This window comes from Carettochelys insculpta, chromosome 8 (genome assembly GCF_033958435.1).
Source record: "Carettochelys insculpta isolate YL-2023 chromosome 8, ASM3395843v1, whole genome shotgun sequence".
NCBI classification, from domain to species: domain Eukaryota; kingdom Metazoa; phylum Chordata; order Testudines; family Carettochelyidae; genus Carettochelys; species Carettochelys insculpta.
In genome coordinates this window covers 31,116,305-31,142,802 of record NC_134144.1, presented here as the reverse complement: position 1 = coordinate 31,142,802, position 26,498 = coordinate 31,116,305, and the positions used below count along the sequence as shown (strand labels likewise).

At 45.6% G+C, this 26,498-nt stretch overlaps 1 protein-coding gene, 3 non-coding genes and 1 pseudogene across 8 annotated transcripts in view; all 5 read left to right on the top strand.

The window, feature by feature from the left end:
* OSBPL6 (oxysterol binding protein like 6) overlaps positions 1-26,498 on the top strand; it is a 256,719-nt gene that overhangs the window by 122,529 nt on the left and 107,692 nt on the right. For 4 of the 5 annotated variants that reach the window (XM_075000737.1, XM_075000734.1, XM_075000736.1 and 1 more), the window contains exon 3: positions 23,507-23,602. The exons of the other annotated variant lie outside the window; for it this stretch is intronic. In XM_075000737.1, coding sequence (XP_074856838.1) covers positions 23,507-23,602 — 96 coding nt within the window. The remainder of the gene's footprint in view (positions 1-23,506; positions 23,603-26,498) is intronic. 5 annotated transcript variants of the gene reach the window in all.
* LOC142017279 (U2 spliceosomal RNA) lies at positions 15,798-15,998 on the top strand (annotated as a pseudogene).
* On the top strand, positions 16,077-16,269 carry LOC142017280 (U2 spliceosomal RNA). The gene has a single exon (XR_012646512.1). It is a non-coding gene; the product is annotated as a U2 spliceosomal RNA (small nuclear RNA).
* Positions 18,041-18,226, top strand: LOC142017268 (U2 spliceosomal RNA). Its single transcript, XR_012646503.1, has one exon. It is a non-coding gene; the product is annotated as a U2 spliceosomal RNA (small nuclear RNA).
* On the top strand, positions 20,045-20,235 carry LOC142017282 (U2 spliceosomal RNA). The gene has a single exon (XR_012646513.1). It is a non-coding gene; the product is annotated as a U2 spliceosomal RNA (small nuclear RNA).

The window sequence follows — 26,498 nt, the reverse complement described above, 5'->3', positions numbered from 1 at the left end:
TGTAATCATCATCAAGCTTCCTGTCATATGCCATCATCTGAATTCATTGTTTGCCAACTTGTTTGCTGAGTTTTGAGTTAAACCTGTCAAAATTCAGACCGTAGAAAAAGAATATTGTCAGAGGATCAGACTCTCATATCTTGAAATCACCCTAAACCAACTATTAACAATGCTAAAGGAATGCTTCTGTTGCAGAGGCTAGTTATTTGATATAGCTTTTGCTTTATCTAGTACTGCTGATAATTGTCTCTAAAAAGATATCTAGAGGAGCAACTTCTTACTCCGATTAAATGTCCATGTGAGAAAAAATACTTTTAAAAGCCAAATACTCTTTCTCCCTTAAACCCATTCACATCACTTGTAAAGTGGCACATACAATACAAAATCAGAGTTTCATAAAGGGTGGGCAGATAGTTGATGCTCCAACTAACACATATTTGATGTGTCTGCAATATCAGAGGTACTAAAGAATGTTTCCTTAGGAACAGCCATAGAAACACATGTCTGGATGTTATTGTTGTGCTACAGAAATGTGATAGGAGACATATTTATCTTGTAGTGAAAAGGTGACATGAAGAATATGTTTAAGGATGGCGGTTTTGTGGCTTAGCACATTGCTATACAAGGCCAGCATGTGCTAAAAGAAGAAAAAAGGATATAAAGAACTTTGCACATGTTAGCCATAAAATATGTTGGGGATTGTTATTCCTGTGTGTGGTGGTTGATCATCCAGATTGAGTGGAGTGGGTGTAGGCAGAATACAGGCTCTGAAGAGGTGAATGAAGATATGAATGGGACAACAATTTAACCATAACGAAGAGGAGAGATTGCCAGAGCATAGAAAGAAATAGGAGGAGGAATAAATTGATGAAGAACTTACTTTGCTACCTACTCAACTTTCCCAGCGATGACTTTGAAGATTCTCTGTCTTGCGTTATTCTAACATCAGCAATAAGAAAGCAGAGGAAATTGGGAAGCAGAGTAAGAACAGGGAAACATGTCTAAAGGTTGTTCTATGTACAGATATTATTACTGCAGACTAAATGATGCAGATAAACTCAATTCATATAAGATGTCTAATTAAAAGGAAGTTAGAGCCACTACATCTGCTGTTTCATTTATTTTTTCCCTTATTTTTACTGCTCTTTCTCATATGACTGGGATGATGTGTTTTTTAAGATACCTTTTTAAAACTCATGCAGAGGATTAAACCCCTGATGCTATGAAAAATCTCCATGGATAACATCCAGAGGTCACTGGATTACACCAACAGTGCCAGTGACCTCACCACACACTAAGATGAGGGGGCTTTAGTCTTGTTCGAAGAGATATGTGCCTCTTTCAGGGCTAGCGAGACAATTAGTGACCTTTTGCTGCAGTGAAGCCCAGCCGTTGTGGGGGTGCTGAACACCCTTCCCCTCCCCAGAGGTGAACAGAAGAGTGGGAGCTGCATAGCTCCTTGTCAGGAGAAGAGAAGCCTGATTTTACCTGGATTAGGCAGAGCAGCATCCACCCTGTCATCCATGAAAATGATGACATACAGGGTGTGTCTGGGTGCACTGTGAGTGTTGCAGAGGGGCCTGGACAGAATTTTCTCCTCACTGCCGGATTGTACAAGACAAAGGTTTTTTTTTTTTTTCCTTTCATCTCCCAGAGTAGGTTTGGAGTGGTTTAGCTGGGACAAACATGGAACAATCAATGATGTTAATCTGAACATGGGAGGTGTCCAGTGCAGATGACCTGTAGGGAAGGGATACAATGGTCAGATAGAAGGGATTGGTAAAGGATTTAAAGGAAGTATTTTTAAAGGAGCATAAACATGGAGTTCGGGACTGCTGTGATTGGTAGGTTGTTATGGTAGGGAGCCAGCCCTCCGTTTTATAGACTTCCCCCTTCATCTCCTCAAATGGGCGGATGGTGAGATCCCAGCAGCAGGTTGGCTAGGGACCAGGGTGGAGGAGGGGAAGGGCTGACAGAACCCTCTGAATCTATCTATTGAAATGCTTTTTGAATGACCTGCACTGTATATCTTTATGGGGTGGGTTCTTCCAAACATTTAAGAAGAAAGTTGCAGCCTAATTAAACCACATGTAGTGGTTTTAGTCCTGCCCTCCTTGCAGCATAGCCAGACAATGGCATTACAGCTAGTAAAACAGGCACCAGTATGTCTTCTGGAGATAAGGGAGAAAACACCTTGCAATTTCGTATCACTCATTTCAGGAAATAGCTTGTCCACGTCCTATGTGTTCGGCTCCCAAGGATAACTAGTGCTATCTTATTCAATCCATTGCCACTGAAAACAGAAGTGCTATGAAGAGACAGCAAACGAGCTGCTGACTCTGCTCCATTCTTTAGTCAGCTGCTGAAACTTGTGTTTGTTTCTGAGCTACATGGCGAACCTCTGTAGCCAATGTGAGCAATAGTTGCTTTGCTGAGCTCTTTCTCTCCTCTCCCCCAAACAGAGTACATGTAATTAAAAGAATTGTGTAAACTAACTAAATAGCAAAACTGGGAAGAAAACACAATGCCAGACTAATGCCAGACTTGTTTGACTCTGCATTTCCTGCCTCCCTGACCATGAAATGTCACTTTGAAAATCAAATCTGTGCCTTTTGTGAGTAAGCTTCATTAAAACCACCTTCTTATGTTACATTTCTTTTATTGTTCTGGTGATTTCCCCCATCCCTCTGCTTAGAAGCAGGTCAGCATAGGAGCCTGTGGACTTTCCCTCTGATGGTGAGGAGGTTCCCCAATCACTGAACACCAACGAACATAACAGATTTTTACAAGGCTAAAGGTACCATGTTTTCCCTTATTCCCCAGGGGCTGCGTCTACACGTGCACGCTACTTCGAAGTAGCGGCAGTAACTTCGAAATAGCGCCCGTCACGTCTACACGTGTTGGGCGCTATTTCGAAGTTGAAATCGACGTTAGGCGGCGAGACGTCGAAGTCGCTAACCCCATGAGGGGATGGGAATAGCGCCCTACTTCGACGTTCAACATCGAAGTAGGGACGTGTAGACGATCCGCGTCCCGCAACATCGAAATAGCGGGGTCCTCCATGGCGGCCATCAGCTGGGGGGTTGAGAGATACTCTCTCTCCAGCCCTTGCGGGGCTCTGTGGTCACCGTGGGCAGCAGCCCTTAGCCCAGGGCTTCTGGCTGCTGCTGCTGCAGCTGGGGGTCCGTGCTGCATATACAGGGTCTGCAACTAGTTGTTGGCTCTGTGTATCTTGCACTGTTTAATGAAAGTGTGTCTGGGAGGGGCCCTTTAAGGGAGCGACTTGCTGTTGAGTCCGCCCCGTGACCCTGTCTGCAGCTGTGCCTGGCTCCCTTATTTCGATGTGTGCTACTTTGGCGTGTAGACGTTCCCTCGCTGTGCCTATTTCGATGTTGGGCTGAGCAACGTCGAAGTTGAACATCGACGTTGCCAGCCCTGGAGGACGTGTAGACGTTATTCATCGAAATAGCCTATTTCGATGTCGCCACATCGAAATAGGCTACTTCGATGTAGCCTTCACGTGTAGACGTAGCCAGGGTGCGTAAGAGGCTTTTTCCTTCAGAAAGGTCCTGAAGAAGCAGCATAAGGTTAGGCCCTTTTCTAACCCTCATCCTCCTTAGGGACTGTGCTTGTCATGGGCTCTGCTTCCTGTTGCTGCACCTTGGGATTTTGAGGGAGGAGCAGCGCAGTGATGGAGGAGTGGATTGGAGGGCTGTTTAGGTGGAGTTGTCATGTGCAGTGGCATGGAGTATTTGTGATCACAGATCATGTGAGTTCTTGCAACAAAGCCCGCTGCCAGCTTTGTCCACATATCTTTTCTGGAGATACCATCACTGGACCTAACAAGGTTATTCATGGAATCACGGGCACATTCTCATGTTCCTCCACTAACATCATATATGCCACCATGTGCCAACAATGCCCAGATGCTTTGTATATTGGACAGACTTCAAACTCTCTTAGACAAAGAGTTAATGGGCACAAAACAAACATAAAAACACCCCTGATCCAGAAACCTGTTAGCCAGCATTTTAATGGAGTGGGCCATTCTGTTAATGACTAAAGAGCTTGTGTGTTATTGAAGAGGAATTTTCACAACACTCTTAAAAGAGAGGCTGCTGAACTCTCTTTTATATTCAAATTTGACACATTAACACATGGTTTGAACCAGGATGGGAATTTTCTGGGTCACTATAGGGGCTCGTTTGCATACTTGGCTTAATCTAATTCTTGACTCTCCCCCTCCCCTTTTACCCCTCTGCTCTCTGATTTGCTCACCTTGATAATTTTTTTTCTGATTTGTCCACCTTGATTACTGTTTTTGGTTCTCTGTACCTTAAATATTGAGTCTATTCTGGTATGGCTATGGCCTGAAGAAGTGGGTCTGTCCCATGAAAGCTCACCTAATAAATTATTTTGTTAGTCTTTAAAGTGCTACTTGACTGCTTTTTTGTTTTAATAGTATATAGACTAACATGGGTTTCTCTCTGTTACTATTCAATGTGAGTTCTGTTCATCTCACTCTTTCCCAGGGTCATTAGAAAATTATTCATGAGACCAAGGGAGGGAGGGATTGCAGTTACAGTGAAGGGTTTGGAACAGGCATTGCAGAAAGACATTGACTGAATGCCAGAGGTAAAATGCCGGTTCCATCTTGCCACTAACTTCTACAAGGCCAGGATTTCATCCCAGGGCTTCAAGTTCAGAGAGAAAAGTTCTGTGGTATGAGAGGAAGCCCAAAACTGAGTGACGGAGAGATTAATTCTTCTTCTGTCACCTTCAGGACAGTGGGGATGAGGGTTTCAAGCAAACTGATAACTCTAGAAACATGGATTGCTAAATCTTTTTTTTTTTGTTTGATTATATGAATGCTCATGGCTCAAATTCCAATAATTGTGTTGATCCCTTGCCTTATGTGGCCTCTTTCTTCCTCATTCTTCACCCTACTTTTTATTTTTCTTTTGCTGTATATTCCTTTAAATGTCTGTACTTTTAGTATACTTACACTTAAATACTTGTACAGGTTGAACTTCTCTAATCTGGAACTCCTTCATCCAGCAACGTCTGTAACCTGGTATGATTTTAGTTAGCCGGACAACCACTTGTCACGGGTGTGGCCACGTTTCCCGTGATCCCATAAAGTTTGTTTACAGCAGTGTTTCCTAAACTATTTTTGAGACCACGGAACATCAAACAATATTTTTATGCAGAACACTGATGAAAATTTTCTTCAAAATTTGTTGTCAGACGAGAAAACCCAAACACCAACATATGCAGCAAAAAAACAAAATGAAGTGATTTAATCAGAAACAGTGATGTAACACTGTATCTGGTTTTAATAACAGAAAATATAGATCGTCAGTGTGTGATATCAAAAAAGTGTCAGACACTTGCAGCACACCTGCGAGTTGGTCACGGAACACCAATGTTCCATGAAACATAGTTTAAGAAACGCTGGTGTACAGCCACCAATCCTAGCTCTGAGAGTTCTGTGCTGTTATTTACCTCTAATTTACCCCTGAATGTCCTCTAAGAGCCCAGTAAGCAGTGGAAGTGTTGATAGTGTGCTAGACAATATTGACCTTCTGTGGTTTGTCAAATTCTTTTGTTCAGCACCTGTCAAGTCCTAAGAGTGCCAGACAAGAGAGGTTCAATCTGTACTATATTTTATGATATTTACATTCAAAAATAATGTTTAGGGCCAGAGTGATAACAAACAAATAAAAATAAAATAGTTCCCTTGTAAAATATATCTGTGTTTCAGGACTTTAGACAATTTTTATCATTTCTAGCTATAATTTTGAGGACGCATCACACACTGTTAGTAACACATACACATTATTTAGTATGGAAAAGTATAAAGCTAAATAATGATCCCATGGACTTTATTCCATTCACACACTGCAAAGTAGAGGTAGTAGTTTTATGCAGGGTGTAATAATCATTACAGAAAATAATAGTAAAGAATAGATATAGCGGACAGTTTCTGAAATGATTCATCTAAATCAGGTAATTTTGTTTGAAGAAAGTAAATTTTCTTGTTCCAAACATCTAAGAAATTAATGTCACTGGCTAATAACTATGCCATTTAACTCACATGGATCTGTAAAAATGAGGGCTGCAAAAGAACCATTTGCTTTAAAACCACATCATGGAAAGTGTTGCTGGAAATTTGGCAGCCAAGGTTGTGCTGGGTTTCTCAATTCTAAATATTGTACAAAAACGAAATTGCAGTTATGCAACATCATGCTACATTGAGTGTTCCAGATGGGCCCTTCTGAACATCTGTGATGGGCAGCATTCCATCTCACAACAGAAGAATTGTTGCCTGCCAAACAAAACTGGCAGTTAAGAAAGTAGGGCTGTGTCTACACGTGCACGCTACTTCGAAGTAGCGGCGCCAACTTCGAAATAGCGCCCGTCACGGCTACACGTGTTGGGCGCTATTTCAAAGTTGAAATCGACGTTAGGCGGCGAGACGTCAAAGTCGCTAACCCCATGAGGGGATGGGAATAGCGCCCTACTTCAAAGTTGAACGTCGAAGTAGGGCACGTGTAGACGATCTGCGTCCTGCAACATCGAAATAGCGGGGTCCGCCATGGCGGCCATCAGCGGAGGGGTTGAGAGACGCTCTCTCTCCAGCCCCTGCGGGACTCTATGGTCAGCGTGTGCAGCAGCCCTTAGCCCAGGGCTTCTGGCTGCTGCTGCTGCTGCTGCTGCTGCTGGGGATCCATGCTGCATGCACAGGGTCTGCAACCAGTTGTCGGCTCTGTGGATCTTGTGTTGTTTAGTGCAACTGTGTCTGGGAGGGGCCCTTTAAGGGAGCAGCTTGCTGTTGAGTCCGCCCTGTGACCCTGTCTGCCGCTGTTCCTGGCACCCTTATTTCGATGTGTGCTACTTTGGCGTGTAGACGTTCCCTTGCAGCGCCTATTTCGATGTGGTGCTGCCCAACGTCGAAGTTGAACGTCGACGTTGTCAGCCCTGGAGGATGTGTAGACGCTATTCATTGAAATAGACTATTTCGATGTCGCTACATCGAAATAAGCTACTTTGATGTAGCGTGCACGTGTAGACGTAGCCTAGGAGAATCATCTTGATTATTATAGTCAAGGAAGACCTTTGCCACCTCCTTAAATATCAGACCCATGTTTTATGGTTTATTGTTTTAAATCTGATGTCATGTACAAGCATACACAATTTCAACAGTTTTACATTTTTCCTTAGGATACTTAACTGGAGTTTCTGACTCTAAGGTGCTAAACTCCTGAGACTTTTCATTGGATCAGCAGTGCAAGTGCAAAAGCATGTGTCCCGTATTGTCAGCTTTGGGTTTTCAGTCCAAGTGCTCGGATTGGATTATATGTTGTAAAGCAAAAGTTTTCTACTTATAGTTTGCAGAGATCTCCCTAGTAGCCCCTGGAGAGGTGTCTGGTTGCATGACGCTGCATCTCTTCCTCTTTTCTAACTTTTCCTTCCTGCATGGCTCCCACTGTCTTGGGTCAGCCCATGTTCTGGAAGCCAGAAGCCATGTTCTGCCTTGAGCCCCACCACATTTCCCAACCCCTGGCATGTTGTACTGTCTTTGGGCCTGATCAAATTCCCAGTAAAGTCAGTTAGCGTCCTTCCTTTCACTTGAATGGGAGTTGGATGAGACTATTGTGCTATAGGTAAGAATGGTATTTTCAGAATGAATTGTTCTCTATATGAGTAATTTAATCATGAGAGCTCTGCAAACTGTAGATGAAGCTCCATTTTCCTTTGCTGCACAAACTGTTGAAGAACCAGAAGTGTCAAGACACCACTGCCATATGTCATGGATGTGAAGAAACCAGAAAAGAGTCACATGACCATCCTTAATTCAAGTCAATTTCTTGTTTCTTTTAATAATTTTCGGTGGATTTTATCAGGTATAGTAAGATACAGAATTATTTTTTATAATAGTACAAATCATATGATTCTTTTATTTCCCCCAAAGCCTAAGGCTTCAGTGTCCCCCAGAATAAAAAAAAATGCCAGGTGACCCAGTTTTCATACAATAACACGTCACTGTGTGCATGTGAGCAAGCATGTGAAAATGAGGGGGCGGGGTTGGGTATCATTTCTAAGTTTCTGATGATCAGCTTTTTAAAAATATATGAATAAATTAGTGGGAGGGTGTCATGATCATGAGGATTAGCCAGCAGCCTGGGAGTAAAAGGCTTAAACTCCTTAGCCAGGTGGGGTTGGCCTATAGGAATGTAGGTAATAATTGAATTCTTTGGCTCCTCCCTTTTTCTGTCCTCTGTTGCTTTTTCTTCTTTCCAGCCATGAGGGAGACAGCATATCTCCCTCCAAGAGCAGGTCTTCCAATCTTCTGTAAGTAGGGTAAAGTTTAGATAAGTCCATCAGGGTTTATTGTTTTATGGTTTGGGAAGTGGGATCTGATGTCTGTGCAGTTTTTAGAAATGTTCTTTTACTCTCCTTGTAACTAGGTTCTAGGCCCACGGTGGAGACTCCCCGTGTGTTTTACTTTGTGACTCTTCTATCTAGTCCTGAGGCTTGCAACACGAATATTGTTGTAATAGTAAAAGTTCTCTCTTTTTCTTTTTGTTAACCTGGTATTGGTTAATGTTTGTGTCCTGGTTTTTTTACTTTTGGGGCTGAGATTCCCGAAGTAGTCTCTCCCTGGTTTCCTTATTATTACTTGGGTGGTGCCAGCAAATTTTATCCCCAAAATCTAAGGTTTTTAGGATATTTTTGAGGAAGTTTATACCAAAACCTGGTAGATAAGGTTTTGGAGGTACTTTTGCTGGCCCCCACTTCGGCATTTGTCTTTTTAGAGCGAGGAAGGAGCCATGACAGAGGGAGAGAAAAATTTTAAATAATTTAAAAAGACCTTATAATGTAATTCTCCTTATATGAGTTTTTGCTGGTGGTTGCACAGTTCTAGGTTATGCCGTTCTTTCAGTGAATTTGATCTTGGCTCCATTAAATCATCCCTAGGATGCGTAAGGTATGTATAGCAATCTCAGTATCCTGTGCTCCTGGCCCTGCATAAGGAGATAGCTTTACAAAAGTGGGTGTGCACAGAGCACTCTTCCTTAAACCTGCTTCTGCAGTTCCTCTTCAATTGACTTAGTGCTGCTCTGGCACAGTGGAGGATAAGTCCAGTATATTCTGGGAGTTCATAATTCAGTTCAAGTTTGCCCCTTAATGAAATATTACTTGCTAAATAAGAGTTCAAACAGTGGTTTTATATACATTTAAGTAGAACTTTTTAAAACCTTTGCAACACCAGCACCTGTCTTCACACAGCCCCAGCAGTGTGAACCCCATGTGTTGGGGGAAAGCAGATACTGAGATGGTTGCATGTAATTCTCTCTTGTGCTATGTTGCAGTTGTGAGTAGAGTATCCCATAAAAGATAAGGCTACTCTCACATCTGTTGCTGAGGGACAGAATGGGTCAGCATTTAAAACAAGTCAGGCCTGGCTGTCAAGCAAATTATGGCAATAAATGTGACTGTAAATGGAATGTCTAAAGGTACCGGTATTGCTCAGCTGGAAAAGGAACTGGGAGTGTAAAAGGCTGGAGCGGTACAGAAGAGAGGAGAGTAAGTGGTAAATTCCATGCTGGTCTACATCCCTGATGTTGATGGCAGCACTCCATCCTAGGGGAGAATGTCAGACTGGACAGCCAACAAGAGAGGGGCTCCAAAAACCATGCCTATGGCTTTCCCCCATCAGACTACATTCTGGGCATCGCCACTTCCCATGGACAATGAGGGACAGCTCAGAGGGTTTGCAGTGAGGGCCTTGGTCAGGGGAAGTGTTGAACTCTTCCTCCTGATGGACTTGGGTTTGATGCTTCAGTCTGTGATGAGAGACATGTCCAGGGGAAGCATCAGCTTCCTTTGCCTGACAGACTATGTTTTTGGTTGGGGAAGCGTTGGCTTCCTTTACCTGACAGACTGTGTTGACAAACCGCAACGAGGGGAAGAGTCAGGGAACCATCACCTCTTTTACCCAATTAACTGTGTTTATGGATGACAGTGTGGGACAAGGTCACAGGAAGCATTGGCTCCTCTTACCTGACAGACTATGTTTTATATAGGAACTGCGATGGACAGAGGAGAATGGAAAATGGACCCCATCACTAGGCGCAATCCCACTGAAGGACGTAGAGTCTCCCCTGCCTGTTGAGCGATGCCCAACAGGATGTTTATGGACTAAAAAGTTTTAAACTCAAACATGATTCAGACGACATGGGGCAAGGACGCATGACTCAGCTGGGTAGTGAGGGATGAGAAAAGACGGTGAGGGAATGAGTCGGAGGGAAGCATCGGCTTCCGCTCACCTGACAAACTATCGCAAGAGGGCTACATTCCTCCTTCTTAGGACAAATGCAGGATCAGAAGGAACAGACGGATCCCAAGATGGGGAGCAGTTTACCCATAACTATATGTACTCTGCTGACTTTTGGACCACACTCTACCTTATGGGTGATGCCCCACTGGATGGTTTATAAGCTTTTCTATAAAATACCTCACATTTGTATCTGGGATGAGGCGGGTTATGGCTCTGGGCTTTCTTTTTAAACTGTGTTTGATTCAACACACTCTTGAGCCACTCCTGCAAGCCATGGTTATGTTAACCTACTCTCAAGAGCAGGATCTCAAAGGACTTATTGAATCAAATACATCATTGCTATTATACGTTAGAAATATTAGCTACAAGGAAATCTAATCTGTTTGTGTCAGTTTAATGTCTGATATGTTCTCTGTCTAGAACTTTATATTAAATGCATTTTGCAAAGGGAATGCAGTGCACGAGCTTGGTCTGTCTGCTCCACACATCGATCTGGTATTGTGCTGTCTCCAGAAGCTGTACACTCTCCCTTCAGGGTCTCTGAACTGGTTTGAAGAAACAGAAGAAAGAAAGAAAACAAAGCTTAAAAAACCAAGCACAGAAGCTGCTTGTTGGTTGAGCAAGATGGCTCAGGTACCCTGCAGAATAGCCTGTGAACTTCCATCTCAGAGCAGGATGCCATATGAGGACTCCCAGCCCTCCAGATGTCCTCTAGGCTGAGACCCTCTGGCGCTGCCCATAACTGTAGAAGAGATACCCGTCACCGTGAGAACTTCATCGATGCAACCCGGCTCCAGTGGTTCTAACGGACCAACCGCTCCAAGGCCATGAGAGAGGTCCTGGAGGCGGGGTCTGTTTCCACTGTGCTATTCCAACTGAAAGGCTCTGTAACTGCTTCACATTGTTTTTTGACCATGTGGCTCGCCCCAGCACCCGCCGCCCAGACTGCCTTCAAGATCTGCTGCACCTTGAGGATCCAGACAACCTTGGGAGAGACTTCACCCCGAAGGAGGTACGAGCCCAGCTCAATAAGACTACCAACACTGCCCCTGTGAGAGATGATATCAGGTACCAACACCTGAAGAAACTGGACCCTGGCTGCATGGTTCTTTGTCGCTGTCTACAATGGCTGCGAGCGGTTCAGATGCATCCCCGGCTCTTGGAAGGTGTCCATGAAAGTCCTCATCCACAAGAAGGGTGACTGTGACGACCTGAGCAACTGGTGGCCCATTTCCCTGTGCACACCTTATACAAGCTGTACACCATCTGCCTCGCCACACAGATCATAGACTGGGCAGTGAGCGGTGGAGTAGTCAGCTTGTCCTGAAAGGGATTTATGTCCTACGAGAGCTGCTATGAGTGCAATTTTGTGCTCCAGTCTGCCCTGCAAGAGGCCAGGAGGTCCAACAGGCAGTGTATGGTGGCCTGGCTTGACCTGACAGATGCCTTCAGGTCTGTCCCACATCAACATATCTTGGACACCCAAGCAGAGTTTGGGATGACAGATGCCTTCCTCCCACTTCTGAAGAACCTCTACAAGAACTACACAACCACCATCTGCTCCTTGGTTGGAGAGTGGTCACCATTTGCATCTGCCGTGGGGTGAAACAGGGCTGCTGCCCGCTCGGCCCCATCATCTTCAGGTTGGCCATGGAGCCACTCCTGCAAGCCATCTCCCATGGCCAGGCCAGGTTCAATCTGCATGGCGAGAGCTTCAATGTCCTGGCGTACGCAGACAACCTAGTGCTGATCACGGACAATGCTGAGGGCCTCCAGCAGGAGATGATTGGACGAGCTGTGGAGTGGATGGGTCTACATTTCAATGCTAAGATGTGCACCTCCCTCCACACAGATGGTGGCTTCAAATGCCTTGTTAGACCTACAGAGTTCTTGATCCCATGACCGCTCTCGAGGAAGGACAGCACTACCAGCACCCGGGAACTCCCACCGGAGTCCGTATACAGCAGATCCCTGAGAACACCATCTGCAGAATGCTACGTGATGCTGAATGTGAAGATGAGTCCCTCCTTGCCCCTGGGCAGAAGATTGATGTGATTAACATGTTCTTGATTCCTCGCATCTCCTTTGCCCTTTGGGGCTCAGCTGTGGCTAGAGGACCCTTAACCAAGGCAGATAAAGCCCTGAGAAAGCTAGTGAGGAAGTGGCTCTACCTCCCCCAGAGGGCCTGCACAGACATCATCTACATTTCCCACAGGCAAGGGAGCGCCATTGTTCCCCATATGGGGGATCTGTGCGATGTGGCAGTGGTCACCCATGCATTCTGCCTCTTGACCTGCCCAGACCCCAGAGTGCTACGAATCACAGAGAAAGCCATAAAGAAGTTGTCCACTAATGAATTGCCAGAGCCCTCACTGACCAAGACATTGCTACGTGTTTGAGCGGATCCTTGGAAGCCGAGTTCGGGAGGGACGGAGGACACCTGTCCTCTCTGTGGTCCTGGGCTCACAATACTACCTTGAGAAAATGATTGCCTGCTGCTGTACCTGGTGCAAGGAGAGGTGAGAATTGGTGTGCTAATTCCCCACATCTCCAGTATAGATCACACAGTCATCAGCCCAGCAGCCAGGACTATTTTGGAAAGGGTTCTCAAGGCCACCATCTGACGACACTATGCCGAGGACCTAAATTAAAAACCAGACCAAGGCAAAATGTTCGAGGTCACTAGTAAATGGGATGCCAGCAATCACTTTCTACGTGCTGGTAACTTCACCTGCTTTGCAGATTGGTGCTTCATTCCCTGGGCACGATCGAATTATATCCCCCTCATCGGTGCCGTCTGTCAAGAGAACTAAGACAAGAGGTGCAGGAGGTGTGGATTCTTTAACAAGACCCGGTCTCATGTGCTCTGTGGATACCTGGTTCACTCTAGGGCCTGGCAACTACAACATAACACAATTCAGGATTGGCTTGTCCAGGCACTCCCGGCAGCCTTGGACAGAGTCACAGTAGACTCATCCATCCCAGACACCAACAGCCTGCTCAGACTGGACATCGTAATAACTGACAAACGGCAAAGAAGATTACTATCATGGAAGTGACCAGCCCCTTTGAAAACTGGTCAGTGGCCTTCTGCGAAGCAAGAACAAAAAAGATGGAGAAATACACTCCTCTGGCGAATATCTTGAGGACACGAAGCTACACAGTGGAAGTTCATGCGCTGCTGGGGGGTGCCCTGGGGACCTGGGACCCCTGCAGTGAAGCAGTCCTTGAAGCCTGCCGCATTAGCCACTGTTCCACCCGCCTTCAACTTGGTCAGCAGGGATGGACTGTTCAAACTGCTCCACAAGATAGGCTGTCCACCACGGTTACTCAAGATGATCCAGTCTTTCCCCGAAGACATGAGAGGAACCATCCAATATGACAGCACATTATCAGATGTTTTCAGCATCAGGAGCAGCGTCAATCAAGGATGCGTCCTTGCTCCGACATTGTTTGTGATCTTCTTGGCACTCCTCCTGAAGCATGCCTTTGGATCTTCAACAGAGAGCATCTTTTTGCACACAAGATCTGATGGGAAACTGTTTAATCTTGCAAGGCTGAAAGCTAAATCCAAGGTGCGGGAAGTCCTCATCAGAGATTTGCTGTTCACAGATGATGCTGCTGTAGTGTCACACACAGAAGACCAGCTTCAGAAACTGCTGGATCAGTTTTCCAAAGCATGCAAGGACTTTGGGCTTTCCATCAGCCTAAAGAAGACAAACATACTTGGTCAGGACGTTGCTGAACCTCCATCAGTCAGCATTAACAACTGTTCGTTAGAGGTCGTCGACGAGTTCGTTTACCTCGGGTCCACCATCACTGACACCCTGTCCTTGGAGACTGAGCTAAATAGGAGGATCGGAAAAGCAGCCACAACTCTGTCCAGACTCAGCAAGAGAGTGTGGAATAACAACAAGCTGTACACTCACACCAAAATGCAAGTCTACAGAGCCTGCATCCTCAGCACCCTCCTTTATGGCAGCGAGTCTTGGACCCTGTACGCCTGCCAGGAAAAGAGGCTGAACATCTTCCACTCGTGCTGCCTCAGCTGCATCATTGGAATATCATGGAAGGACAGAGTGCCCAACACCACCGTCCTTGAGCAAGCTGGAATCCCAACCATGCACACCTCCTCAGGCAGTGGCGGCTCCGCTGGCTTGGCCACGTCCACAGGATGAACGATGGAAGATTCCCAAAAGACATCCTGTATGGCGAGCTAGCCTCTGGCAAAAGACCTCCCAGACACCCCCAGTTGCACTACAAAGATGTTAGCAAGAGGGACCTCAGGGAGGTAGACATCGAGCTGGACAGCTGGGAGGAGCTGGCAGATGATCGCAGCAGATGGAGGCAGGAACTACACAAGGGCCTTCAGAAGGGTGAGATGAAGATCAGACAGCTAGCAGAGGAGAAGCAAGCCCACAGAAAGCACAGTAAGGACCTGCCAGACACTCACTACACATGCAACAGATGCAGCAAGGACTGTCACTCTCATGTGGGCCTTCACAGTCACAGTTGACGCTGCAAATGATGATCCCAAATGGAACTATGAAGGGCGCGGTCCATAGTCTACGTAGACTGAAGGACGCCTACTACTACCCGCCTCATGCAACAGCTAATGGTCTCGGATGCCATCAGATGGTCCCGGGATATCTATACAGAACATATTACGGGTCTCCGCCATTACCAGGAGAAATAACTGTCCATCTACACTGAACTCATACAACAGATTACACTACGTAGAGAGAGGTGACCTCTTCTCCCCTTTCCCATCTTCCCCTTTCTCTCTCTTTTTTTTCTCTCTCCCCCTGCTGTGTGGTTTTCCCTTATCCATATTTAGATAGAAAAATGAAGGCACGGGATGGCAGCAATGCAGAAGATGCTCGGCCAGGGCCATTACTTCTTAATGCTTGCATGATGGCATGACTTCTTTCAGGTGCCACAAGGGGCCACCACCCAAGGAGTTCAACCTTTCTTTCTCCCTTGGGTGGCACCTAGCTGGACATTGATGAATTAAAAGTTTCCACTTTAATCACGACCCATTCAATGTGGGACACAGATGACGAAGACATGCGACGAGGGACGAGAGAACAAGACAAAGGATCGGGCTCAGGGGAAGCATGGGTTTCCACACCCCTTATGAACTATTATGAAGGGCTTATTTCCCTTTTTTTTCAGGTCAACTGCAGAATGGACCCCAAGTTAGGGAGCGTTGCACCCACTACTGTATGTATGTACTTTATGGACTCCTAGACTAAGCTATACCATATGGGAGATACTCTCCACCTGCCCACTGGGTACTGAATGGATTTTAGCATAAAACACCCTCTATTTATATCTGGGACAAGGTGGGTTACATCTTCGGGTTTTCTTCTTTTGACCTGTGTTTGATGTAACCTTTTTCATATTAACCTATCCCCAAGCACCAGATTTTAAATGCTTCATGTCATAAAATGTATTTTTGCTGTTATTGTCAGAAACATTAGCTACAATAAAGCCAAACCCGTTCTTATCAGTTTAATAGCTGATACGTTCTCTGTTTGAGAACTTTATATTAAATCTATTTATGAAATGGAGATGTGGTGCAGGAGCTTGCTCCATCCACTCCGTGCATTGACCTGGGTATTGCAGTGTCTCCAGGAATAGTGCAATTTCCCTGTGGGGATTCTCAAGAGATTTGGAAAAACAGAGGAAAGGGAAATGGGGAGGGTGCTCTTCCTTGGGAGGTTACAGTATCGCGTCTCATCCTCTTGAAGAAAAAGACAAGTGTAGTATCTGTTCTTATCAGTTTAATATCTGATGTGTTCTTTATCTGAGTACTTTATATTAAATCTGTTTTTGCGACGGAGATGCGCTCCAGGAGCTTATGCCGTTGGCTCCGCGCATCAACCTGGTATTGAGCTATCTCAAGGACCGGTGCACTCTCCCTATGGGGACACACAAGTGTTTTGGAAAAAGAGAGGAAAGAAAGAAAAGGAAGGGCTCGTAAAGCGAGGGCAGCAGCTTCTCGGTGTCCTCGGCTATGACTGCATGAGAAAGATCTTTCAAAAGAAGCCCTTCAGGACGATATCTTGGAAAGAGTGTGTCCACAAAAAAAGAAGTGTGCCAAAATAGCTATCTGCTCTCTTACAAGAAGGGGCCAGAGATGGCAAAAGCGAGTACCATCACCCCGGGTCCCAATGAAGTCCAGAAGATAAGGAGTAGGCGGCCCCCGCAGAGTAACCCTATATTCACTCACCCCTGGACCCAGTGAAGTCCGGAAGGGAAGACATGGTGGGGGGCACACAGCTACCCCAAGTGCATGATTTAAACCATCCAAAAGCAACTTCCCCACTGGAAGTTCTGGGCATGAGCTCCCATTAGTATATACTCACTAACCTACTCCAACTCTCACTCATCTAAATCCGGGGCTCCAGTTTCCACCCCTATATTTGTTGCAAGCTTCTCAACATTCCCCCTATAATATCCTCATCCCCCTTGCCTCCCCGCCCACCAGAATCTAAATGGATGACTTACCAGCAATCTAAAAGGAGCTAGGTTTATTGTGAGCAAGGTGGGCCCTTAATATGCTTGGGTTTCCAAGACACAATCCCAAACGTGCATCCCCGGGTGCATCGTTAGCTTTCCTGCCGTTTTAACCTGTGTGCGACGATTTGTGTGTAAACATTCTCTGAATAAAGTGTCAATCTGTTCTTACGAGCTTAATATCTGCTATGTTCTCTATCTGAGAACTTTATATGAAATACAATTTTGCTCTGGGGCTGCGGTGCGGGAGCTGGGTGTGTCTGATCCTCTCATGAAGCCAGTATTGCGCTGTCTTCAGGAATGGTGTCCTTGGTATGTCTGCGCTAGAGAGATTTTTTGAAAGAAGTCCTTGGGGATGATCTCTTGCGAAAAAGCTCGTCCAGACGTAAAGTAGCGTGCCGAAAGAGTGATGTGGTGTTTGGCAAGAAGGGGCCAGGGATGGCTAAAGCGAGTGCCATGAGGACTGCTCTTTTGAAAGCAAAGGCCCGCGGAGCATCTCCGTAGGTTTGGTTGCAATAGAAGGTGCTCTCTCTTGAAGGGCATTGGAAGAGCGCTTTGGAAAGGAGTGGCAGGTTCTTTGGAAAGAAGAGTTTTGGTGCGTAGATGCTCGGTGGGATCTTTGGGATGAGCCCCCTTGTTTGGAAAAATCTGGGGAAAGAAGTTCCTAGAGTGGACTAAGGCGTAGTGGACGCCCAGGTCCTTCTCCTGCGTGCCTGGGCAGCTGCTGGCGCTGACAGAAAGGAGGCATGAGCCCTTTTGGGCTGAGAGGCTTGTGGGAAAAGGGCCTGTGGGAAGGGCAGGTCAGGGCAGGGGAGGACAGAGGTGGCAGGTGCCCAAGCAGCTGCGCTAATGCTGTGGAGCAGGCACTGTGGTGCGAATGGATGGGCAGAGCTATGCATGGCGGGAGTGGCTGCAGGTGCAGGGGGCACGGCCCCAGAAGGGGGCAGGCCCCGGACGGAGAGACCTCTCTGCATGGGAGCTGCAGAGAGAGTGGGAGGCGCGCGCGTTGGGCAGCTGTCGCCTGAGCGGGGCTTGGGGACTGCAATGGCTGCTGAGCTACGCATGTGGCAGTCTCGCGGGGCGGCATGCGCTAGCAGCAGGGTGCGAGCTGTTCTTCGTGCCCGGCAAGCCCCAGGGTCACGGGTGGGGTGCTCTTGTTTGGGAGGTTCCGGTATCGCTTCTTGAACGCCAAGGTCAAGTGTAGTATCTGTTCTTATCAGTTTAATATCTGATATGTTCTCTCTGTGAGAACTTCATATTAAGTCTATTTTTGCATTGGGGATGCGGTGCGGGAGCTTGCTCCATCTGCTCCGTGCATCGACCTGGTATTGCAGTAACTCCAGGAACAGTGCACTTTCCGTGTGGGGATTGTCAAGCAGTTTGAAAAAAGAGAGAAAAGCAAAGGCAAGCTTTACAAAGCAGGTGTGGCAGCTGCTTGTTGGTTGAGTGGGGTTATAGTCCTGTATGCCCTTGTGTTTTGGTCAAGGTAGATAGCAGTTCTGTGGCTGACCTGCTCTGCCCTGTGAGAATGTCAGGTTGGTCTTCAGGTTGTACAGCTGATGCGACGTGATGTGGTTGAGCTGAAGCCCATGGTGGCTTGTGGGCCTTGTGAGATCTAAGTGCAAGTGAGAGTATTAGGCATCTCAGCCTTTTAGCCCAGACTGCGTGACGGTGCAGGTATCGTCAAAGTGATGATCCGCAGCTACTGTGCGGAGAGTTTCAAAAACCAACCAGCGCAAGGGAAGGTCTTGGAAGTGTCCAGCAAGTGGGATGCAAAGAACCACTTCCTTGAGCTAGTTGGCGTTTCATCCAGCAGGCCCGCCTCAAGTGCGTCCCCCTAAAGGGAGCTATGCACCAGGGCACGCGGGGCGAGAGATGCGGGCACCGTGCATACGAGCTGGAGACTTACCCCACGTCCCCTGCGGCTGCCCCGAGCACTCCAGAGGCTGGGAACTCTGCCACAATGGCATCGAAACCCGGGTAATCAAGGAGCTGCCACCCAGCCTAGGCACCGTCTGGCAAGAGTCCATGGTAGCAGGGGCGGCGAGCCTCCTGCGACTGGAGATTGTTATCACCCAGGAGGAATGTAAACAAATCATCCTGGTGGACGTGTCCGTCCCATTCGAGAACCGACGAATGTGTATTGATGCGGCCCACCTCAGGAAAATGAGCAAATACACCCCCCAGCAGACTCCATGAAAGGGCAGGGGTACTTTGTGGAAATCCATGCCCTACTCGAAGGAGCCCTGGGGTCATGGGCCCCCTCCCCCAGGAGGAACCAGTCCTGAAGGCCTGAAGCATCAGGAAGAGGTATGCACACCTCATGAAACAGCTGATGGTCTCAGACACCATCCGATGGTCCTGTGACATCTCCATAGAACCCCTCCCATGCCACGGACCATACCAGGAGATATAGAAGAAATGCGGAATACTTCTCCTGAGTCTAGGAATGGGATATTACGTCCACCCCCCCATCACCCCTCCCCCAGCCCTTCCCCCCTTCTCTTTCCTCCCCTTCCCCCGCTTGACTGAGGAAGGACGACCCATGAAGGGAACACGTCCGCTGCCTACCATCTGCCATGGAGGGCCAGGCTCCCCCACAACTACACTCCAGAGTCACCCCATCTCTCCCCCCCAGAGAATCCAGGCCAGAGATAGCACTCCTCCCCAAGTCTTCTGATTGTCTGGGGCTTCATGAGACCACTGAGAAGGGCAAGACATAGAGAGGGACTAGGCGGCCCTCGCAGAGTAACCCTCTGTTCACTCACCCCCATATCTGGTGAAGTCTGGAAGATAGGGCATGGTGGGGGGCACACAGCTATCCCAAGCCCATGATTTAAACCATCCAAAAGCACCTTCCCTACTGGAAATTGTGGAAATGAGCTCCCACTAGCATATATTCACTAACCTACTCCAACTCCCACTCATCTACATCCGGGGCTCCACATTTCCACCTCTATATTTGTTGCGAGCTTCTCAACATTCCCCCTATAATATCCCCGGCCCCCCAGCCCCCTGCCACCAGAATCTAAACGGATTACTTACCAGCTATCTAAAAGGAGCTACATTTTTCCTGAGCAAGGTGGGCCCTTAATATGTATAGGTTTGCAAGACGCAATCCCAAACATGCGCCCCCGGATGCATCGTTAGCTTTCCTGCCGTTTTAACCTGTGTGTGACAACTTGTGTGTTATCATTCTCTCAATAAAGTGTCAATCTGTTCTTTTGAGTTTAATATCTACTATGTTCTCTGTCTGAGAACTTTATAGTAAATACATTTTTGCACCGGGGCTGCGGTGCGGGATCTGGGTGTGTCCGGTCCTCTCATGGAGCTGGTATTGCGCTGTCTCCAGGAGCGGTGCGCTCTCCCTTTGTGGACTCTCAAGTGGTTTGGAGAAACAGAGGAAAGAAAAGGAAAGCCTTAAAAAGTAATTGTGGTAATTGCTTGTTGGCTGTGCTGGTGTTTAGTCTTGTATTATTTTGTGAGGCATATGTTTCCTAGATGCTGTCCTTGTAGCATTCCTTTGAGCTAGGTCTACACATCCTTTTTTTTTTTTTGGAGGGGGCATGGTAATTCGGCAGTTTGTAATATGCTCATGAGACACTGTCATGAAGAGGTAGTGCCTTTTTAACGTAAGAAGATCCACACGTGGTTCAAAGCAGTTGCTTTCTGAATTCATGCCATGTGTGTCCACTGGGGTCTTTTAAAAATACTTTTTTTCTCAACCCCCCCACATACACAGAGGAAAATGTTTTTTCTTTGCAAATAGCTATTTTATTGTTTTTTCCAAAAATAGAAAGAATCTTGGCAGAATTGCTATATATATTTTTTTATAAAACTTTTATAAAAAATGCAATTTTAGTGAAGTTTGTTTTGTTTGAAGGGGGTGATATCACGTACCCTACAAGATTGTTGTGAAGATTCACATGAATACTGCGCCTCACAGGTGAGGAATGCTATCGAAGTGCTCTATGTTAGTAAAAGCTTCCGTCTCAGTTTTCTCATGCATTATTCAGAAAGTGCAATACATATAGGCTGTGTCTACAGTTGCATTCCTCTTTTGAAAGAGGCATGCAAATGAGAGAAATTGAAAATGCCAGTGAGTTGCAGATTCACATATCTGGCACCTCATTTACATATTCTTTTTTCGAAAGAGCTTCTTTTGAAATAGAAAAGGCAGTGTAGACACGGCTCTTTCGAAAGCAAACCCCATCTTTGAAGGAGTCTTTTTCCCTTTTTTTTTGTGGGCAGAAGGGTTCATTCAAAGAAGGGTCTTACTTTCTAAAGGGCTGCATCTACACTGCTTTTCTTCTTTCAAAACGTGAATTTGCAAATGAGGCACCAGATATGAAAATCTGAACCTCATATGCATTTTCAATTTCCCTCATTTGCATGCCCCTTTCAAAGGAGGAATGCAGGTGTAGACATGGCCATAGTCAAGAACATGTATTCCACTTTGAAGTCTGTCCAAATAAGAATTATCTGAGACAGCAGCTTTTTTTCCCATCAGTTATACAAAGAATTTAAAAAGACTGTAAAACGGGACAAGAAGAACTTTGTTGAAAATCTTGCACAAGTTGGACAAGCTGCAGGACAAAGAAACTTGAAAGAGCTGTGTAACATCCCATGGAAGCTAGCTGGGTCATGCCATACAGTGGATCAGCCCGTACAGGATAAGGAGGGGTATGTGCTAACAAACCCTACTGACCAGCTCAGTAGATGGATGGAACACTTACAAGACCTACTGCACAACCCTGCCCACATGGAACCTCCTGAGTTACCACCTGCAAATATACCACTGCAAATTAACAACAACAGACCTACAAAAAAAGAAATTAGAGAAGCTGTTGCCCATCTGGAAAACAGAAAAGCATGTGGTCCAGACAACATCCCCACAGAAGCAATCAAGGCAGGTAGAGAGACATCAGTCAACATGATGTATAATCTATTTGGGAAAATTTGGGGTGCTGAAGAGATCCTACAAGACTGGAAATATGGCTACCTTATCAAGCTTCCAAAGAAAAGCAGCCTGAAGCAATGCGAGAACTCGGGGGACATCACATTACTGTCTATTCCAGGAAAAGTGTTCAATGGGATTCTCTTGGAGAGGATGAACGCAGAAGTTGATAGACAGCTCAGGGGATAACAGATCAGCTTCAAAAGTGAGAGATCTTGTACTGACCAAATAGCAACTCAGAATGATCACAGAACAGTTGTTTGAGTACAACCCTCCACCATTCATAACCTTCATAGACTTTGAAAAATCCTTCAACAATGTTAATAGAGACACCACAACACTGTGGCATCCTATCCAAAATTGTTAATCTGATCCATTCAACGTACAAACCCTCAACGTGCTGAGTCATTCACAATGGTGTCTTGACAGAATCATTCAGCATACTCTCAGGAATGCAACAAGAATTCCTATAGTCACCTTTCCTGTTCTTGCTCACAGCGGACTGGATTATGAACAGAACAATAGATGGCCAACAACAAGGCATTCAGTGGACACTTTTCAAATAGTTAGAGGACATTTTTGCTGAGGCTCTCACCCTCCATTCACACCAACATGAAAGTATGGAAGGTCACAGTACTAGACAAAACTACCTCAATTACTGAACTAAGCATTAACAAGGGACAGACCAAAACAGTGAGGATCAACCACTCCAACAACAACATCACCACACTGGGAGGGGATGAGTTGGAAGATGTGGAGCAGTTCACCTATATGGGGAGTATTTTGGACAGAGATGGAGAAACATACAAGGATATTAATGCTAGGATAGGGAAAGCAACAGCTGCGTTCAAGACTCTCCATCCTATATGGAGTTCACAAATAATATCTGCGAAGACAAAACTGTGAATCTTCAACACAAATGTGAAGAGTGTGCTCTTGTATGGATGCGACACCTGGCACACTAAAAAGTCTTCAAATCACAAGCTACAGACATTCATAAACAGATGCCTGAGGTACATCCTTCACATCAAATGGCAAAACTTTGTCACAAATAAGGAGCTTTGGAACACAGCAGGACAAGAACCACTTGACATTCAAATCAAGAGAAGAAAGGCCACACTTTCAGAAAGCTATCATCCAGCATAGACTGTCAAGCTCTCGCATGGAACCCGCAAGAAAAATGCAAAAGAGGAAGACCTCGGACAATGTGGAGAAGATCTCCTGAGACTGAAGTACAACAACTGAGGTACTCCTGGAGTCAGCTAGAAGTTTTGTCCCAAGACAGAGTGAAGTGGAGGAGACATATAGATGACCTATGCTTCACTCAGAGTACAAGGGCTTAAGTAGTAAGTAGTAGTCTGGGTAAAACATTTGGAAATTTAGAAATCAGTAATATTTAATTTCTTCTTGATAGCTTTGCAGAGAAAATTGCATAATCATATTGAAAGAAAAAGCCATGTACAGGAACTGTAACACAGAATTGGAGCACTTGAAAAGACAGAAAAATAATGTGCTATTGTGTATGCAAGCAGTTGGCACTTATTTTAGTGAGTGAGGGCACTGTGCCATATATTTATATCTTTACTGTAAAATGTGTAATTCTCTGTTATTCAAAATTTAATGTGTTTTTTCAACAGTCATGTTCTGTGACTGAGCATTATTTTTCTTTATTCCTGTTTTAGAGTGCTCATGTATTAGAGCGAAATACTTCTTTTGGAAGTACAGACCCATCTGTAAGCAAGCAATTGCTCGAAACTGAGTCTGTCTCTCTCTCCAAGGTCAGTGTGGGAATGGAATGATCTGTATGTGCCAGCTTTGCATGTTTTTAAAGACATGCTTTAACTAGTAACTTTGTTGAAGTGGCTTTTGGGGGTGGACTGTCAGGTATGGTGCAGGCCCAGACCTACAGCTTCTGGTTCCCCAAATAAAACCAGCTTGAAGCCTATGTTTAGGTATTAATAGGGTTTACATTAAGAAAATGAAAGATTTGGATTTAATTGTTAGGAAAAAAAAGAATCAGGAATCAGTACAATATTCTACTGAAGCACCTAGACAAAAGCATGTTACTAATGAAAATTAGCGCTGTCTAGATCTTTCAATGTGGTGTAAGAGAGCCACAAGGGCAGTTCTAGTGGGGAATAGTTCCTGTAAGTATAAGGAGTCTTGTAGTCTGGTGAAAGATTAATGCCATAATATGCAGGGCATAAAAGACTCCTGAGTCCACATTTACCGTGGCAGGAGGAGCTCAGACAGCTGTGGAGACAGCAATCTGAGGAGCAGGGAAGGGAGAATCTTGTTTGTGCTGATACGCAGCAGGCCCCTCTGGTTGATTTTGGAGCAGTATTGTTGGGTTCTGGAAAGAGCCATCTGCAGAACTTCTGGTCTTATGGGTTGGGTAGTTGGCACAAGGATACTTCGGTTGTGTATGTGGGTAAAAGGCAGAGGTGGAAAAAATACTCCAAAAGCTACTTGAGTAAAAGCGTGCCAGCTTTCACTTCTGGATACTTGAGTACAATCAAGCTGTGATGCACATGTGTACCTTTACTCAAGTAATTTTCCAGAGGGACACTGGTGACTTGTACTTAATTACGTTCCCCTGAAGCAGCTGTACTTTTATACAAGTAACTTTTTGGGTATTTTTTCAACCTCTGGTAAAAGGGAAAACTGAGCAGGTGTTCAGGGAGGATGTCTCTGAGTGCAGCTTGTGTTTCATGGCCGTTTAGGCCTGAATCTCGAACTCTGTGGTAATCATCAGGGTCCATGCAGCAGCAGAGATCTGCCTGCACAGAGTTCAATGGCTGTAAGATCCTTATGGCTGAGACCATATCTTCTCTTATGTTATCCTGTAAAGTACCTGACACAAATTCTCCTCTTACCAAACAATGCATATTAATTTCATCCTAAACAGCCATAATTTGCAAGTGCAGTGTAGAGTAATGAGACAGCCATGTTGTCCACATACACACACACAGGACCAGAGTTAAAGTTGCACAGGCAATGTTAGCTTTGCCATTACCCAGCTTTAGATTGCTGTGCTCTCCTATCTTAATGCTCTTTTGGTTTTAAAATGGAATTTTTCTAGGCTTTTTAAAAATAAAAATTCCATTACATGCAACTATTTGCATAAGGCTCACCACTGCCTTCCCTGATTCTGGCTGCTGCTCCCCTTGCAGGGCTGCTCCATTATATAACAGGGTAACTTGCAGCTATCACAGAAGACCAATCATGTAGCTGGGAATCAATGTTAGATAAAAAGTATCCGAGACATATCACCTTTCAGTCAGTCCATGCCCATTTGTCTTCCTCTTCTGGCAAGACTGGCAGCAGAGGTGGGAGTTATGGAAGTATCCCTGTGTTGACATTAGAAGATCACATTTTTACTGAGGTGACTCTCACTGAGTTAAGATGGCTTTGGTATCAGATTGGGGCATTGATGAAGCAAATAGCCACTCTACATTGAATAATCTGGCCCTTTTTATTTGCCTGTCTCTGACCATTTGTTTAAATGAATAAATGTATGAGTTCTTGCTGAAAAGTATTCAATGCCAGTGCCATCTTCCTTGTCAAACACTGCTCCCTGCAGCTTAGCCTGTATAGGAGAAAGTGATGAGTAGACATAGGTATTCTGTACTTACCTTATGGGGTTAGTTAGTTTAAATTTTCCCCCCTCAAGTGTTAATATTTCTTACTAAGGCTATGTCTGCACTACAGCATAAAGTCAATTTTACAATCTCACTGCAATTTTTAGGGAGCTCTCAGCTCGACATTCTTACATCGACTATGTGAGTCGGCATATCACCAAGTTTGACTTTAAAAGGTTGAAATAATGCTAGTGTGGAAAAAGCTTTTCTTTACATCCATTTTATTGGTCTCCAGAGGTGGCCTACAGATATCCCACAATGCCCCCACAGTTGTCCGTTCCGGTCACTTTCATCTCCACTGCTTTCCAGGTGTTCAGGAAGTAGGTTAACAGGAAGCCCGGGAATTTGAATTTATTTTCTTTCTGGATGCAATGGATAGCACGCTTCAGGAGCCATGCATTGCATTCCTAGCTATCTCATCTAGCCATCTTGCCATCATGAATACTCAGGGTTCTTCTGATCTGGGTTCTCAAGGTCACAAGAGAGCTCCAGCATGGATGCATAATGAGATCCTGGATCTCATAGTTGTTTGGGGAGAGAAGTCAGTGGGAGGCAGACTTCGAATCTGTGAGCGAAATGCAGACATTCATGAAAAGATTTTGCAGGGCATGATTGCAAAAGGTTATTCCTGAGATGCCCAGCAATGCCGGGTGAAAATGAAGGAGTTCTGGCAGAGCTATCATAAAGTCCGGGAAGCCAACAGGTGATCTGGATCATCTCCCAAGACTTGCCCGTATTATGAACAGCTGGATGCCATTCCTGGGAGGGACCCTACCATGGTTCCCAGTTGTAACTGCACTTTTCAGGAGGCTGTACTGAGGTCTCCGGTGGGAGCCGAGAGAGGGAGGAGGAGATGGAGGCAAATGAAGAGGAGGACGGCGACAGTCATCAGCAGAGGCCCAGTGAAGCTGATCCTACAAGCCTGGAGCTCTTCACCCTCAACCTCAAGCCAGTTCCCTCAACATCAACACCTGAACCTCCAGGAACCAGCTCTTCTGGTGATTTTTTTTAGAATGCTACTAGTGACTTGGGT